We start from the raw sequence: 16961 nt of genomic DNA on the forward strand, positions 1-16961 counted from the left end.
GAATCAAGATTTCCAAGCACAACCAAGGAAAAGAAAAATGCCCTGAAAATGGCCTTGATCAGCTTTAAAAGCAACCACCTCAGATAATGAAGGAATGATCTTTTCTAAGTCAGATTTGTCATCTGAGGGATTTGTCTTCAGATACTTTCTGATTTGAGCAGAGACCATCAGCCCTGAGCACTGCCTTTCTGACTGGGAGGCAGGGCTGGTCCCAAAGCATAACTGCAAATGAGAACACAAGGTCAGCACTGCTACCTGAGGGGAAAGGATTACGACTCCTTTCTTGGCGTGGGGGTGGCAGATAATGAGTGTTCCTTGCCATTTACGTGGCTGAGTTGGGAGGGGCAGCTGGCAGATTAAATAAGCCTTCAGAATGCTGCAGCTGAGGGTGAAAACCAGGAACTGTCTCAGACAATCCTCTAATCAATCTTCCCTGTCTAATGCCCAATGTTCTCCAAAAACATGAAAAAGAGAAAACCAAAACCCTTCTCAATTATTTGAGCCACTCCCACTGTTCATATTGTTCTGTTCCCATTTATTTATAGATCTGAAGAACAAGAGTAAAAACTGTTTATGCCAATGGCTTCACTGATCTGTTCTGTTTAGATTATTAGCACAGATAATTCCAAACCGAAGCAGTAACTGTACTTTATTTTCAACACTAACAAAAATAAATACTAAACATCAATCAGAGCTTCAATCTGTACAACCACAATCTTCCAATGGAGTTCAAACGTTTTAATAGAGATTGTCCCATTAATCTTAAACACACATTTATTTTGCCCATGAAATCTTCCCTAAGAAGTGATATGCAACTTCTTCGTACTTCATTATGACTTTCTGTGAAGTTGTACTCCATCACAATCATGGAATCACGCATTCTTGCTAAGAATATATTCAACACAGTACAGTTCATGCCACATATTAACTGCTGAATGATCCTTTACAAATTCATGAACTTGTGTGCTCATTTCTTGGATCTAAATGACAGTAATCATAACATCCTTTTAGGTAACCACAAGCAGCAAAATATAGAACATCATGCAAACACCAGCAATCATTCTTCTAGGTACTAGGGAAAACATGAGAATAATAATTTGGCAATATTGATATAAACTGGGTTATGTGCTATTTTGTAAAGATTTTGAGGACAAGGGCCATTTTATTTTCAATTTTATTATATTTCGATCAAATATCTACTATGGTGCCTTTACTTGGGGGTATTGTACTATGATTATGAAACTGAGGGACAGAAGTCATACAACTGCTTAACATTTCAATGTTAGTAAATTAATTTTTGAAAAAGAATCAGAACTTGTTATTTAGGTGGGATTCAGTGAAGTAGTCACTACTGAGATAGGCAAACAAGTTATCTTCCAATACTTTAGAGAGAAGGTAAAATGACATATTTATTACAATGAATACCCACTGCTCCCTCTCCATCTGTCTGTAGCAACTCATCTCTAAGCCAAACACTTTCAGTCTAGCTTTAGATTGAATTTTAAATCAAAACCAATATTACAATTTCAACATATCGGAGACATAAGGCAAATTTTCTTTACATATATATTATAGTTACAACCCTACAGGAAAAGATTAGCAATTCAATTAAATAAAAATGTTAGAGAATATGAACAATTTACAAAACAGGAACTACAGATAGCTCACATATATGAGAAGTACTCAACATAATATCATCAGTATGTTAGCGTAACAACCTTTCTGAGCACTTAATACGAACTAGTTACTGCATTTTACAAATAATAACTCATTTAATTTTCAGTTTGCAGAAAGAGCTATCATCGTAACTCTAGTTTAAAAATGAGAAAATCATAGGCTTAGACAAATCACACTGAGAGCAAGTCATTCAGCTGAGGTTTAATCCTCAGCAAACTGATTTGAGAGCTCATGCCTGGGAGCACTGACCGCCTCCTGACTTCACTCAGATAATGTAAACTAAAACTGTGATGATGAGATACCATGACCTCCAAGGTGCAGAATTCTAACATTATATACCGCCCTGAAAAGCATACGTAAGGAATTGGTTACCTCTGGGAAAGGCCACTAGGAGGACTAGTGGAAAGAGAAAGAAGACTTATTTTTCAACCCTCTGTAACCTTCTGAAATAAAAACAAGTGTAATACTGTGCAAGTTCATGTTTACAGCTCTTTAAACATCTGAGACACTTTCACTAAATTAGTAGTTTTGTTTCCTCAACAACCCTGTGGGGCAAAGTGAGTGGCTATGCCCTTAGCAAATGTTATCGCAGCCACCACTGTGAAGGTAAGTATGGTAAGTAGTCTCCTTAAAAAAAAAAAAAAAAGCCACTGCTCTCTTACCAGAATTCATAAGTTTCCAAAGTTGATCTACCAAAGCTTCATTGCATAAGGGAGACTCCATGCTCTTAGTAAAGGGTGGGTTTTTAGTCAACATATTTAGAATTTTATGTCTGAAAGACAAGGAAAAATTAAACTTTTGCTAGCTGTGAAATAAAAACATCTGCAAATGATCTCAGGTTTCTCCATCTGATTTCATCACCTCTCTTCTTAGACTAAGAACTTTCTCAAACATTTAAAAATAATTCAACAGCTTGAAGTTTTTTTCTACATACAGTTGTCACTACAGATAAAATCACTTTTCTTTAACATATGAATTAAGTTAAACATATATGTGATTAGAAGGGGAAAATATATAATAATACATATATAATAAAATATATAATATACATAACAACCACTTGCTTAACACATATTTAATTAACCATATACAAAGCATCATACTAAATGCAGTGGCAAATGACACAGTCTTTGTCTTTTTAAAATTTATGTTCCCATGGGGGAATTTTTTTTACTAAAAAAAAAAAAATTGAACTATAAAATTAATATTTATATACATGGGTAATATGCATATACTTAGGTAAGGGAACAACTGTAGGATTTTATGGACAACTATTACTTGATGAACCTAACCTAGAGCAGAGAATCAGGAAAGTATCCTTAGAGAAATGATGTTCAAACTTAGCTCTAAAGCATAAAGGGGTAATCATAAGTAATTCGTTTCTTTTCCTCCAAATTTTAAGGTTTCAGCCCCCAAATTCTGCAGAGCTTTATCTATCTCTAGTGATCTATCTAAATCAGTAACCCTGATATATATAATAACAAAGAAAAAATTTTTAATGTTAAAAGAAAGAAATTTTAAAAATCTGTATTCTTTAAAAGAATTAGTTCTTATTAAAGGTCATTTTACTATTAGGAGTTTAAAAATCAACCAAAAGCCATGAAAATAAAATGCTATATTTGAGGCAGAAGAAAGGAATGTCACTGATGTTAAGAGAGACAGAAATAGCAGAAATAGAAATGTCTGCCTATCTTTAAGACTAAGAATCCTATCCAATTACAGCAGAATACAGCAGTTCTATATGATGGTTACTCCATGAGTTTAAATAATAGAACAGATTGAAGGTTGTCAGAGGCGGGGGTGGGGGTGGGGTGACATGGGTAAACGGGGTCAAAGGGTACAAATCTTCCCTTATCTTGTAAAATAAGTCATGGGGGGATAATGTATAGTATGGTGACTATAGTTAGTAACACTGTGTTGCATATTTGAAAGATGCTAAGAGAACAGATCTTGAAAGTTCTTGTAAGAAAAAATACTTGCAATTATGTATGATAATGGATGTTAACCAAATTTATGATGGTGATCATTTTTCAAAATATACAAATAGAGAATCAATATGTTATACGCCTGAAACTGTCAATTATACCTAAATAGAGATAGACAGGAAAGGAGGGAGGAAAAGAGAAGGCAATGATGACAGAGAAAAGGACAAAGTTTCTATTCAGAGTATAAAAACCAGAAGGGGAAAAACACCCACAAGAAATATAGCAACTGATGTCCCAAGACACCAAATAACACACATACAATACCGTTAATGTGATAACACTCCTATCCTGTAATCATTCACTGCTATTAAAGCTTTTTAAAGATGTGCTGAATTTTTTTAACTGTAACTATGAGCTAGATGATATGAAGTAAAGCCTAAGAGGTTCCCTATTGGTGATATAAATAAACTGTATCAATTATGAAGTAAACATGTCAAATATAATCATGAATATATCTTTAAATAGATTTTCAGCTCACAGTATAAACAAATGTTCTTGAAACTTGAATATTAAAAACTCCACAACATTTCAAAAGCAATCAGATTGTATAGTATCCAATTGAGAAATATAACTTCAAATATTATATAAAATGGTCTTCAGAATGCAGTTTTGATATCTCAGAAGTATGTGCCTTAATGTTAGTTCTTGATGTGAATTGAAAACATAAATGAACACATGATAAGCTATGTTTATAATTTCTGTCCCTACTTGCTATCAGGAGCATCTTTTAAACTTTCTAATGTGTGAGCTCTACCAGAGAACAGACAAGGCTGGCTTCCTGATGACGCTCTTTCATGTAAATAGGTACCTCAGAATGGGTGATTATGAGATTTTTGTCCACGTCAACCTGATCCTTCGTATACACATCAATCCAAGGACAAATTATTTAAAATACAATTCAGATCACAGATCAAGAACCATGAAATAAAAACAGCAAAACTCTGTACAAAGAATATTTTTTAATAAGCATCGCTTAAAACACTGAAATATGCAAGGTGACTTAACCAGGAGCCTACCACAACTAACCTGAAAAATAACTGTTGCTCAAAGCTTTCTCCGTTAGGGAGCTGGAACCTCCTACATGTTCCTCACATCCAGATGCATGTCAGTGAGGTTAAATCTGCACAGTGTATCTGTACGCCTTTCCAGAAGAAAATATCTGCCAAATGATGTGCAAACTCGAGCAAGACAATGCTTCTAGGTCTACGTTCTTATTTCTAGTTGGAATGGCTAAAATCTAAATTATTTTCCAGCTTTCAAATTTCATTTTATGAAATTGAATTATTACAACAAATGAACACAAATTTGAGTCTGTTAGGTGTAAAGAAAGGAAGATAGAAATAGTAAAAAAATTTTAATCCTGCTCAAATACACTATAAATATCCTACTCTGCCAAAGAAAGCAGCAGATATGAACAAAATGAAGAGAATACAAAAATGAAAATAGTTACTAAATCAGGACTGGAATTTTATTTTCCCTTATTTTCTGAATTTTTAACAATGTTGTATTACATTTTTTGATCCTAAATCCATTTATTAAAAATTAGGATTTTATATGAGTAAGAAAAGGAACAAATGGGATACACCAAAACACTGCTCTTTTAAAATAGAGTGCATCAATTGATAAAGAGGTTTTATGATTTTTTTGATACATAAGAGATTTCCCCATGTGTACTGAAAAGGGTTACATAAGCTTTTCTTTAAATTACAATAGAAGTCATGTATAAAATTCAGGGAATTAACTTAATAACAATATACCTTTTAAAGTATCTTTCTTTCCAAAGGCAAACCAAATAAAAAACAATACGAGTACCTGGATAAGGTACTCCTATATTTTCAAAAATTAAGACTTAACTCCATGTAAAATTTTCTGAAATTACTTCATGATTTATAAAAACAAAATATTATAGCACAAAAAAACTAACCTTACATAGGGTACAGGGTCATTTTGAATCATGTTAAGTAGCCACTGCAATTCTTCATAACTCCTGTCAACTGAAAATAAAAATAAGGAAATGTATTTGCTGTTAATTATAACACATTAAACAAGTGACAAACAAGGAGTTCACACTTAGTATTTAGGACTCTGTCTTAGCCAGATTTCTAATCAGAAATGAAGGATGCAGGCAATTTCTTACATTTTTATTTTTTTATTTATTTTTTTTTTTAAATTTCTTACATTTTTAATGCAACAGGCTACTTTGCAGATTTTACAAGTATTGTGCTATCTATGCAGTCAAAACATAAAAAACAGGACCAAGAGCGTATTTCCCACTTAGGCTCAAATCAATGGCAAATACAACATAAAACAAAACTGTAATTTATTAGAGCCCTATATCAGAGATGAATAACTAACCGGAAATGTGTTTAAATAGAATTATGCTTCTAGATGCTCAAATCACAGAAGTTTGATATTCAGTGGTAACTAATTAAATCACACAGTAAACGCTGCTGCCCAAGTGGTTTCTCTCATTGAAGAGCGGCCTTAACTTTTCAATACAACATAAATACAGCTGTAAAACCAGTATTATAATTAATTTTAACAAAATTCACTATTTCCATTTACCTTTTTAAAAACTACTATATTTATGATTTGAAAACCTTTATTTCCAGAATTTAATTTCTAATATTTTCCTTTTCCTCTTCTAGTGAACTGGATTTATGGTACACCTTTAAACATCTTTCAATTAAATCATACTTACTAATTTAGCATTCTTTTGGAAATCATAATATTAACATTCTACTTGATTTCAGGTAGTACTAATTCATGAAAACTTCCTCTTTATGAGACAGTGAACATTATTTGTATACCTTGGCTGGGAATAATGGCCTATTTAGTGAACCTCAGAATTTCCAGATTTCACAAATTGGTAAAAGTCAAAATAAAATTGAAAACTGGCACAGGATTACATTTTTTTCTTGCTAAGAAATATATGAAAAAACATTATCTTTACCAGAATTCTTTGAAAGAAAATTTTAACCCTCAACAAAAAGGAAGAACAAATGACAGCCCTTGTTAAACTTGGGTCAACATATATAAGACACACACTATATTGTTCTTACCCTGTTACAATTTCTTTTGAGAAGTAGTATTCCTAATAAAATTTACATAAAAATGTAAGGATTTGAGTGTATTTTCTTCTACTTAATATGTAAAATTTAAGCAATCCTCTCTTCACACAGTTAGATACAAAATTACCATAACTTCTTTATTCCCCACATTTTAGTATAATCTGGAACTTTAGATTTATACATTTCTTATTTTTGCAATTATTTTTTAAGAACTATGTTTTGAAATTTGCATTAAATTTTATATGTTAACAAGTATTTAAGCTTTGCTCTCTATTTTACAGGCACAGATGCCTGGCATTTCACTGGGAATTTCACATCACACTTTCATCAATCTTGAGTTATTACTTTGGTTCACTTCCAGATCAGCTGAAAATTATCTTTGGGAAAAAAATTTTTCAGCACTCCATGGCATGCAGAACTTCCCCAACCAGAGGTTGAACCTGTGCCCCATGCATTGAAAGCATGAATGGGGACCACTGGATCACTGAGGAAGTCCAGGAATTTTAGTTTTTAAAAATATTACATATAGGAGATGGTCTTCTAAGTTTTCAAGGATACATGAACAACAAATTAGTAAAGCAGAGAATCTTAGATCATAACTTTCCCTAAACATTATGTTGGCCTGTGCTGTCTTTTGAATTTTTTATACTCTGAAGAATTGATAGGCTACATTATTCTTTTACCTTGTACAATAAATGGGTTCTGACACTTCTAGGAATAGTTAGAAATTTACAGACTTCCTTAATCTTAAAATTTTAAATTTCATCAGATTCTAGCTTAGGTCAGTCTCATTTACACTCTTTCAAAGTATCCTATTATTTCTTGGATAATAGGGTGTAATATATCTATTATTTTCTTCCATCTATTATTCTTTATGACAATTAAAAAAAAATACCTTCATCTCCTTAACTTTCCTCTCTGTATTTCTGAAAATGTTCTGAATATGTAATATTCGCTTATTCACTTTTTTCCTTCTTTTTTCTCCAGCTTCACGAAGACATGCTTAACCCTCCTCCTGAAGTTCCCACTTACACCTCTTCCCTGCCCCCCCAATATTTATTTATTGGCTGTGCTGGGTCCTCCCTGCAGCATGTGAGATTCAGCTTCCTGAGCAGGGATGGAAGCCAGGCCCCTGCATTGGGACCATGGGGTCTCAGCCTCTGGACCACGGGGGAAGTCCCCAACTTTTAGCTCTTCTTAGACTCTCACGGAGAAAATTTATGACAGGTACAAAATGCTTTCTTGAGTCCTTATATAATTTGAAATGACATGTTAATTAAGGCTACAGAATGATATACAGACTTCTTGGAAAGACCAAAGGTATTTATCTATTTTATTCTTTTCTCCCATTTACAAATTCTTATATGAATTCTATATTTACCAAAAATTCTAAATCAGTGAGTTAAGAATTAAAAATCAAGATATTTGTATTGCACATACTATGAAAATCCTAATGACTAAATAGTAAATGGTAAACAATTCTTTCTAAAATGATATGAGCATATATTTCTAAAGCATTACCTTTAGTGTAATCAACCACCGCTTCCAAAGCTGCTATTCTAATGTCCACAAAGTGGCCATATTCTGCGTAAGATTTAAAAAGAGATGGATCACTGGGCACATGTCCATTCTTCTGAAGCACTCGTATGGCTCTCAAACAACTAGGAAAATAGCATTCATAGTTAAATACTTCTCTTAAAGTATTTTGAATTAAACTTATTTCCTCGGAATATAAAATAATCTGTAACAATAAACTGAAAAATTGATGTAATCTGAATCATCTTTTTAATTTTTTAACACTCAGTTTTTATAATGACCCTAAAAAACTATTAAAAGAAAACATATTTCAAAACTTAGGAAATCCAATTTCAGGTATCATTATATTTATAATAGGAACACACTACAGAAAAATGTATTTAGCATAAGATATAACTTAAATAAAGTACTCTTTCTAAAAGTTTTAGTGATACAAATATGCTTTATTCACTAACATATATGGAAAGCTGAGACTATTTATACTGCTGAATCGGTAAATCAACAATTTTTTTTAGCAAACTCCTAATGAAACAGATAAAACCTGTTGATAGTCATGTACAACAAATTTGAGAGAAACAAAAAATCTTAAAAGAAGTCTAACAATAGAGGGATGTTTAAACTATATCCAATGGGATAAAAGCTTATGCAGATATCAAATGTAATGCTTATGAATAATTTCTAATGACATGAGGAAGTATTCATGATATAAGTAGAATATAAAAATTATATATATATGTCAAAAGTTAAAAATTGATATAGTTATCACAGGAAAAAATTTAGAAGACCTCCAAAAGAGTAATAATTTACCTATGGATGGTAGACTCATATAAGATTTTTTTTACTTTATTTCTCTATTTTCTATGAAAATAAATTTCTCTAATAACTATGAAAGCCAAGTAACATTAAGAAGCAAATATGAAGAATCATTATACCTGACAGTGATGGTGTGCCTGTAACTTGGAAGAAGTTTTTCCATATTCAAAAACCTAGTGATTTCTTCAAGAATGAGTCGCACATCCGGATTTAAGTTATCCAAAGTTCGAACTTCATTATTCACACTGACCGCAGGCGTAACAGAGTTGGCAAGGGCATCGATCATCTCTGCGCGGTAATAGTTGTCTGAAAACTAGGCCAAGAGACAGTTACGAGATGATGATAAATTTACACTTCTTTCCAAAAGTGAATGAAATAAAATACAGTAACTGTAAAAACATAAGTTATCTGCAAAGACAAGCAAGTTTTTAGGTAAGTATTCAACTCTGTCCTTTGGCATAGACTCACATACTGGGAGAAAAGAGTGAAAGAGATTTACTTAATAGTAACACACTAGCTACTAGGACATGGAATGACAGACTGGTTCCCAATAGGAAAAGGAGTACGTCAAGGCTGTATATTGTCTCCCTGCTTATTTAACTCATATGCAGAGCACATCATGAGAAACGCTGGGCTGGAGGAAGCACAAGCTGGAATCAAGATTGTCGGGAGAAATATCAATAACCTCAGATATGCAGATGACACCACCCTTATGGCAGAAAGTGAAGAGGAACTAAAGAGCCTCTTGATGAAAGTGAAAGAGGAGAGTGAAAAAGTGGGCTTAAAGCTCAACATTCAGAAAACTAAGATCATGGCCTCTGGTCCCATCACTTCATGGCAAACAGATGGGGAGACAGTGATAAACCTAGCTGCTGAACCCTGAGGCCCAGAATCAGACTGCCACAGGCTCACAGCTCTTCTGCAGTTTCCTGTTTGTCTCTGGCTGCTCCGTGCAGCAAGCAGGTTCTTCGTTCCCCAGCCAGGTACTGAACCTGCACCCCCTGCAGTGAAACCGTGGCGTATCAACCACTGGACCTTCAGGGAAGTACCAAATATATGTTTAAACGAAATGTGAGATGGCAACTACCATGACTTCTTTTTCTATTTAACATGGTATACTGCCTAGCATAGCATATATTCTCAAAAACACTTGCTGATTGTTAGAATGATAATGAGTAAGGTGAAATAACTTTTGAAGCATGGCATTCAATAGCTATTTACTAAATTGTGAATAGAACACACATGATGGTTAAAAAAGAAGAGAGTCAAGTTCATCAACGAACGGGTTATCCAAGAGTAGCTGTTTTCTGATAGAAGAAAAAAGCAGCCAGAATGAAACTGCGGTGTCAGACTTCACCAAAACAAACATCAGCTGAGTTCCCAAAATTTGATGTGCTACTCTGTCCACATTATAACAGGTATAAGGAACATTTAAAAATCAACCAATCTTGGTTTTCGGATATCTGGTTATTATAATAAATCATATTTGTATGTTTCTATCTCTAGAAATTTCAAGTCCCATGGACACAACAATGATTTCATAGTCTAAATATTTCTCTTGAAAACAAAATATCACTGGCTAGTTTTATTAACATTAAAGTAACGTACCTTATTTTTTCTGTTGTCATTGTACTTGATTAAGTCTAAAATAAATGTTAAGACTTCTTTGGGACAAAGGTTGTGAACATCTCTCAATAAGGCCATTGCAACTGGCATAGTCTAGAAAAAAAATTTTGTTTTCAATTTTCATCACTATAATTCAACGCAGTGCATGCTGAGAAAGGGCTGCCCTGGGGCTGACAGCATCTGGAGGGAGTCCAGGCGCCCAGCCCCCCTGGCTCCTACCCCTCCCGCGGGAACAGGCCTCAAACGCTCCAGCAAGAGAGCTAAGCAGGAGCCCCGGGGGAGAGCCGCAGAGCTGGAGGCACTCGGTAGCCCCCCTGCAGGAAGAGGGACACGTCACACAAATGCAGCTCTGTGATTTACAGAGGAAAAGGGATGCATGGGCTTTAGCATCATCAGATCTGTACCCCACTGCCTATAAGGGGGCTTATTTCAGCTAGCTGCTTGCTGAGCACCACTTTCAAGGTTAACAGATACAGTGGCTAGAGGCATATGGCAGACAGGAGAATTCAACTACTAGTCTCAAGACACACAGACTCTCCAGTACCACCTTGTTCTCAGCCTAAGGAAAAACAGTAAATTACCTGAAATCCAACTTCCCCCTTTTCAAATTTTCATAGACAAGTTTTCTAAGGAGGTGGAAGCCTGACCCACAGAGGTAACCTCTACCAGAACAATAAGCAGAGCAAAGCTATTCCATCTCAAGATAGAACCACAGACAATGGACATCACAGTCCCCAGTACAGAGAGATTTGAACTATTTTCTCTTCTGATCAAAATAACTATACCCTCTAAACTGGTGGAGACGAAACGTAGCGTGGCTCCTTTGCTAGGTTGAAGGCGCAGAAGCAACAGATGGTCACTGTTCCAACAGGTGTTACCAAGGCTGTAAGAACTGAGGGAAAGATTCTGTTTCACAGACACAGGACTTAAATTTAAGCATGAATCTTCATTCTTTTCTCTGGCACTGCAAGTATTATGTGAAAGGTGAACTGGTCTGAAAGCACTGGCTTCTCCAATTTTTTTTGACTGCAAACCACACTAAGAAATATGTTTATATCCCAACTGAACACACACATACAGTCACATATACAAACTAAAAAATAAAACCAAAACAACTTTTAACTACCCTTATTACATGTGTTGCATTCTGATACTGCCTATTGTTTTATTTTGTTTAAAAACAAAAACAAAAAAACTTACAAACTGATTTCATGACTGCCTGCCTAACGGGTCACAACTCCCACTCTGCACAATGACCCAAGGCCCACGGAAGAACAAGGGCACAGCCAAGGGGACATGCTCGACAAGACACGGAAATTAGCTTGCTTCCAGGCCACACGTTAGTGAAACGGCAATAACAAGAGCTGAGCAACACGTTCAAGGACTACGAAAGGCTCAGCTGTTAAAGATAACAGACGCCTCAGACTTCTTTGATGGCACCAACACTGGCTTTCCTCACACCCAGGCCTTCTGAGTCTGCTCTGCTGACGACATCCACTGTAGGGGAGTCATGACTCCCGCTCTCAGCGCGGCCTCAGCACGGCCGAGTGACCCTTGCCCACCTCCCTCCTTCACACACAGACTGCACCTTGCTTAACACCCCCCTCAACACCTCCCACTTCATTTAATCTGGTTTCTACCTGCCTCAGAAAATGGGATGTTTTTACCTTTTCTAAAATTGACCTTCCAACTATGTCCTGCCCACTACTAACAACTTCAGAATTTGCTCTATCTTGTCTTTTTTGTATTTACTTGCTTCCACGTGACGCTTCACCTGCCCCACTGGTTCTTCACTTTGTGCCAGACATGCCTCAAGCCTTTTCTCCCTCTGCACAAAATAAAACCTGAAGTGCCCTTTCTCAGCCTTGCTTCATCCTTAACATGTCTCCTTTTCTCATACTCAACTTTACTCCTCCTTCTAGTTCAATCTAGTTAATCTAACCTCTGCCTTCGTTATTAAGTTACTCAAAATATTTTACAAGTGATTCCCAAGTTGCCCAAATACTGACCACCCCGCCAATCCCACACCGCTTCCTAAACAGTGACTTCATCACACCACCACTTTTTAAATTACCATTTATAAACAACTTACTATGTGATAAAAATACAGTGTAAAACCCTTCACATGCTTGATATTACTTAATTCTAAAAAAGATAAACTTTACAAATGACTAAACCAAGGCTTAGAGTTGAAAGACTTGTCCTCTTGGAAACTGCTAGTGAGTAGCAGAGCCAGGACTAAACCAGAGCTGTGTGCTGCATTGTCTCTGACCCAGAAATGCTGTCCACACTCGACAGGGACAGCCATCAGGACTTTCGGGTACCTCCGTCCCCCAGGGAGCCAACCAAAAAGTCAAATCATCCATTTCTATTGACTTCAGTATTAATGTGGACAGTGAGTCACTTGCACACAGTTCATAAAACCAAAGAACAATCAAAACTTTGGAAAGTATTTTAGAAGCAAAAAGAGAAAAAAGACAAAATAATCTGTAGGAAAGTAATATTTGAAGAGTCCTCAAGGTAAATGAATACATACTGATATTGGCATAAAATAATTATAAGAAAACTAGAAGGGAAACTGTACCTTCTGTAGAAAGTAACTTTGAAAGCTCATAAAGTTGTTTGTTTTCACAATGTTTGGACAAGTTTTACAACAAAACATCCTAGTGAAGAGCGACTTCATGGCTGGTGGTCCTGTCCATGTGCTCACCATTGAATTTGCAATCTGCAAATAATCAGAAAATGGAATAATTTCTGTCACCATGGCAAATGTATTTTTAAATAAGTAAAATAACTTTCTGAAAGTTATCAATATACTGGATTCATTTCCAAGGATTTCAATTCTTAAAACTTTAATATATTTCAGCGTCTCACTATCATTTCCAAGAAAATACATAAACTCACCCCTCCTAAAATTCTATGTACGCGTGTAACTATTTTCTATTAGTTAATCTCTAAATTGGAGCATTCCTTTTATGTTTTAAGAAATCTTGTTTGCAAAGACTTCTAAATTTGTCCATTCAGGCAGATAAGTTCTAATATTTTAATCAGATAGAAACATCACCATGCACTTTAAATAAGGCTTTTAACTCTATTCTAACTGAAAAATAAGACAAATACAGTCCTACCACTTAAATCTGTAAGAACACATTACAAAGAAAATACATCTTGTTATTGATACTTTGAAAGTGAAAGGTGCTCAGTCGTATTTGACTCTTTGTGACCCCATGGACTGCAGCCTGCCAGGCTCCTCTGTCCATGGAATTCTCCAGGCCAGAATCCTGGAGTGCGTAGCCTTACCCTTCTCCAGGGGATCATCCCAACCCAGGGACTGAACCCAGGTCTCCTGCATTACAGGTGGATTCTTTACCATCTGAGCCACCAAGAAAGCTAATAGTGTATAAAAACCATAGCTGAAAAGAATGAAATTATAATTAACTTTAAATAACACAGGCTATAATTTTACGGATTTGCTAAGGATTTAGCATGTGAGAATTACAAGAACTTTACAGAAGCAATAAAATTACACCCTCAGCAGATGATTATCAAAGAAAATCATATTTTCCCGTATATATCTGAGTAGATAAAGGGGTCTAACTACTCACTATTTACCATTAAAGGTGAAACAAATATAAATCATTATCATCTGCTGAAATGCTGGACAAGTGGATATAGCAGTGAGGAAAGCAAGAGAGTCAATACTTGGGAATGAACTTATCATCAAGATGCTTTTAAAGACCTGGAACCCAGGATTTCTGGTCAAATATCTGTCAGCACTTTTTGATTTTCATTTGTTCTATCATCAAATGTTTCTTTTCTTTTTGGGGGGATCTAAAGAAAAATATTTACTTTTCTTAATAAATTAACTTTTGTAGAATGCTAAATGATAGAATCTATCATTTCAAATTCCATATCCCTATACTGAATACTAAGCTTTATCCAACAAGAAATCATCACCATAGTGGGATAAATTAATGAATGAATGAATTTCAAGTACCATAAGGTAAAACATCCCTCAAACCAAGGAACTGCTTACATTTTTGCTTTAACAATGTGCAGGGCAATTCAATACAATGGGGAAAATACTCTTTGCTTTTGAAATCTTTCAGTTTGACAGTCACAAAACTTCAGTGCACAATTTATTTTCAGGTCAAAACATGTTTCTTTCAAATCGGCCTTGTTAAAAGTGTAAGGCAAAAAAAAAAAAAAAAGTGTAAGGCATAGTTCCGGCGAGGCAGAAAAGGAAAGACGACCTCAACAGAAGTAGGTTACCTTTATTCAGGCAAGGCGGGGCGACAGTCGGCCTAATGACCAGGCTGAGCGCCGAAAGGGATCAGGGAGGCTTCATACTTATAGGGAGGTTTGTGGAAGCGATAAGGGAAATGTCAATCAAGTGGGATATTTTGAGTATTCTTTTGTTGAGATGACACTTGTAGTTGGGCAGGGGGTGATAAGTCTTCTGGGTGGGTGTAGGGGGTGGTAGGTTTCCGGACAGGGGGTGATAAGTTCCAGATAGATGCAGCTGGCCTGGAGCCTCAGGATGGAACTAAAGTTATGCTTTGTTTTCTCCGAAGTTAGATGATTCAGCAAGGGGCCTTTGAGACTGTTGTTCTCTTTTCTAGGCCCAAAAGACTCCTTCAAAAAGAATGTGGCAAAGGAGACCAATCACACCAAGTAAAATGAAAGACTGCAGAGAAGTTTAATATCTCTTCAGGGTTGTTTTTTTAAACGCACTAGCCATCTTATTTTCTTTGCACTGTACATGACGTCACCTTTGCAAGGCAGAAGCAGGCGGACATCCTCACTCGGTAGAAACACTGCTCCTGCTCCAGTATGTCCGTGAGGGCGAGCCGGGACGCGGGCGTGGGGAACTTCTCCAAGGCCGAGATGGCCTCCTGCTGGGCGACCACGTCCCTCTCGTAGCGGAGCTGGTACTGCCACATGAAGTCCGCCTGCTCAAACTCCACCTTCCGCAGCACCGCCATGTCCGGGTCGATCCTTATCCACAGCAGAGGAGAGTCGGCACTGAAAGCAGAGAGCAGGCTCGTTTCCTTCTTTTCCACTTCATATATTTATAAAATAAACACACAGCATTTATTAACCGGATTGTCTTCTCCATGCTGTACTCAAAACTGCCTGGAGTTTTACTATATTCGTTTGTTGTTTTTTTTTTTAAATCACACCGACAACTTTCTCATTATATCTAATATGAATTTCAAGTTTTATATGTCTAACCTATATCAATCTTGCTGAAACAAAAAAATCCACCTGAAAAAATAATTTGGGGACTTTATTAGTGACTACACAGTGTGAAAAGGGAAAACAGGACCAAATTTCTTCATTTTCTAAAGCTTAACACTTGACAATCGTTACAAACGCCACTCTATTAGAAATCAATCTGTGACTGAACTTACTTCTTATTAATTTACTAAATTAATTTGTTTCACTGACTTTTAATATTTTTTAAAAATGCTAGTCTCATGATGATCATTATCAAATAGAAAGTCCTGAAATCATAGTTCAGAGGCACAGCACAAATTTATCCTCAGGTAGTTCTCAAAGTCACAAACACAGTTTTGAAAAAACCAGTCTCTTTCAACAAAAGAACAGCACCTGAAATATTGATACAATTCAACAAATACTACTGGGTACCTAATATAGGTGAAACACTTGATATGAAAAGATTATATAAGCTGTGTAATAAACAGCAGTGATATTTGGTACCCAAGTTAGTAAACAATTACAGATATTTTATATTTTTATAAAGCATTTATATTTTTATAAAATACATAAGCATTAAAAAAAATACACAGGCACAATATGGATGGGCAAAATAAAGTTTGAGCTACATTATATTTAAAAATAAAATGCTGTCAATCAGTAAACGTCACCACAAAAAATTTACAATGATATTTAAATTGCTTTTTGCAAACAAAGGAGGCCTCACAGTTCCCTGAGGCTCTGTCCAAAAACCAAGAAAACCAGTATCATCTGACAGTTTACTGGAAATGCAAGCTGTCAGGACTCAATAAGTGAAATGCTGGATCAGAAACTAAATTCTAAGGAGATCCCCAAGTACTGTACAGGCACTTCAGCTTAGAAGCACTTCTCTAGAATCCACAGGTGAAGCAAGAAAGCTAATTCAAGGCTATTTCCTCTGAATTTTATCTGGACCAGGCTAGATTTACTTTTCTCTCTTTGATTAATTATAATTTTATGTTTGATCTGTTATCAACGTAAGGTTTCTTTTGCC

The 16961-nt window shown here is 35.6% G+C and overlaps 1 protein-coding gene across 4 annotated transcripts in view; it reads right to left on the minus strand.

The window, feature by feature from the left end:
* The window catches only part of TAF2 (TATA-box binding protein associated factor 2), an 85401-nt gene that overhangs the window by 24971 nt on the left and 43469 nt on the right, over window positions 1–16961 (minus strand). For all 4 annotated transcript variants that reach the window (XM_043879113.1, XM_043879114.1, XM_043879112.1 and 1 more), the window contains 7 exons: window positions 15481–15733; window positions 13293–13433; window positions 10691–10801; window positions 9202–9395; window positions 8255–8394; window positions 5587–5656; window positions 2340–2449 (listed from right to left, as the gene is read on the minus strand). In XM_043879113.1, coding sequence (XP_043735048.1) covers window positions 2340–2449; window positions 5587–5656; window positions 8255–8394; window positions 9202–9395; window positions 10691–10801; window positions 13293–13433; window positions 15481–15733 — 1019 coding nt within the window. The remainder of the gene's footprint in view (window positions 1–2339; window positions 2450–5586; window positions 5657–8254; window positions 8395–9201; window positions 9396–10690; window positions 10802–13292; window positions 13434–15480; window positions 15734–16961) is intronic.

This window comes from Cervus elaphus, chromosome 21, assembly GCF_910594005.1.
Source record: "Cervus elaphus chromosome 21, mCerEla1.1, whole genome shotgun sequence".
Classification (NCBI taxonomy): Eukaryota; Metazoa; Chordata; class Mammalia; order Artiodactyla; family Cervidae; genus Cervus; species Cervus elaphus.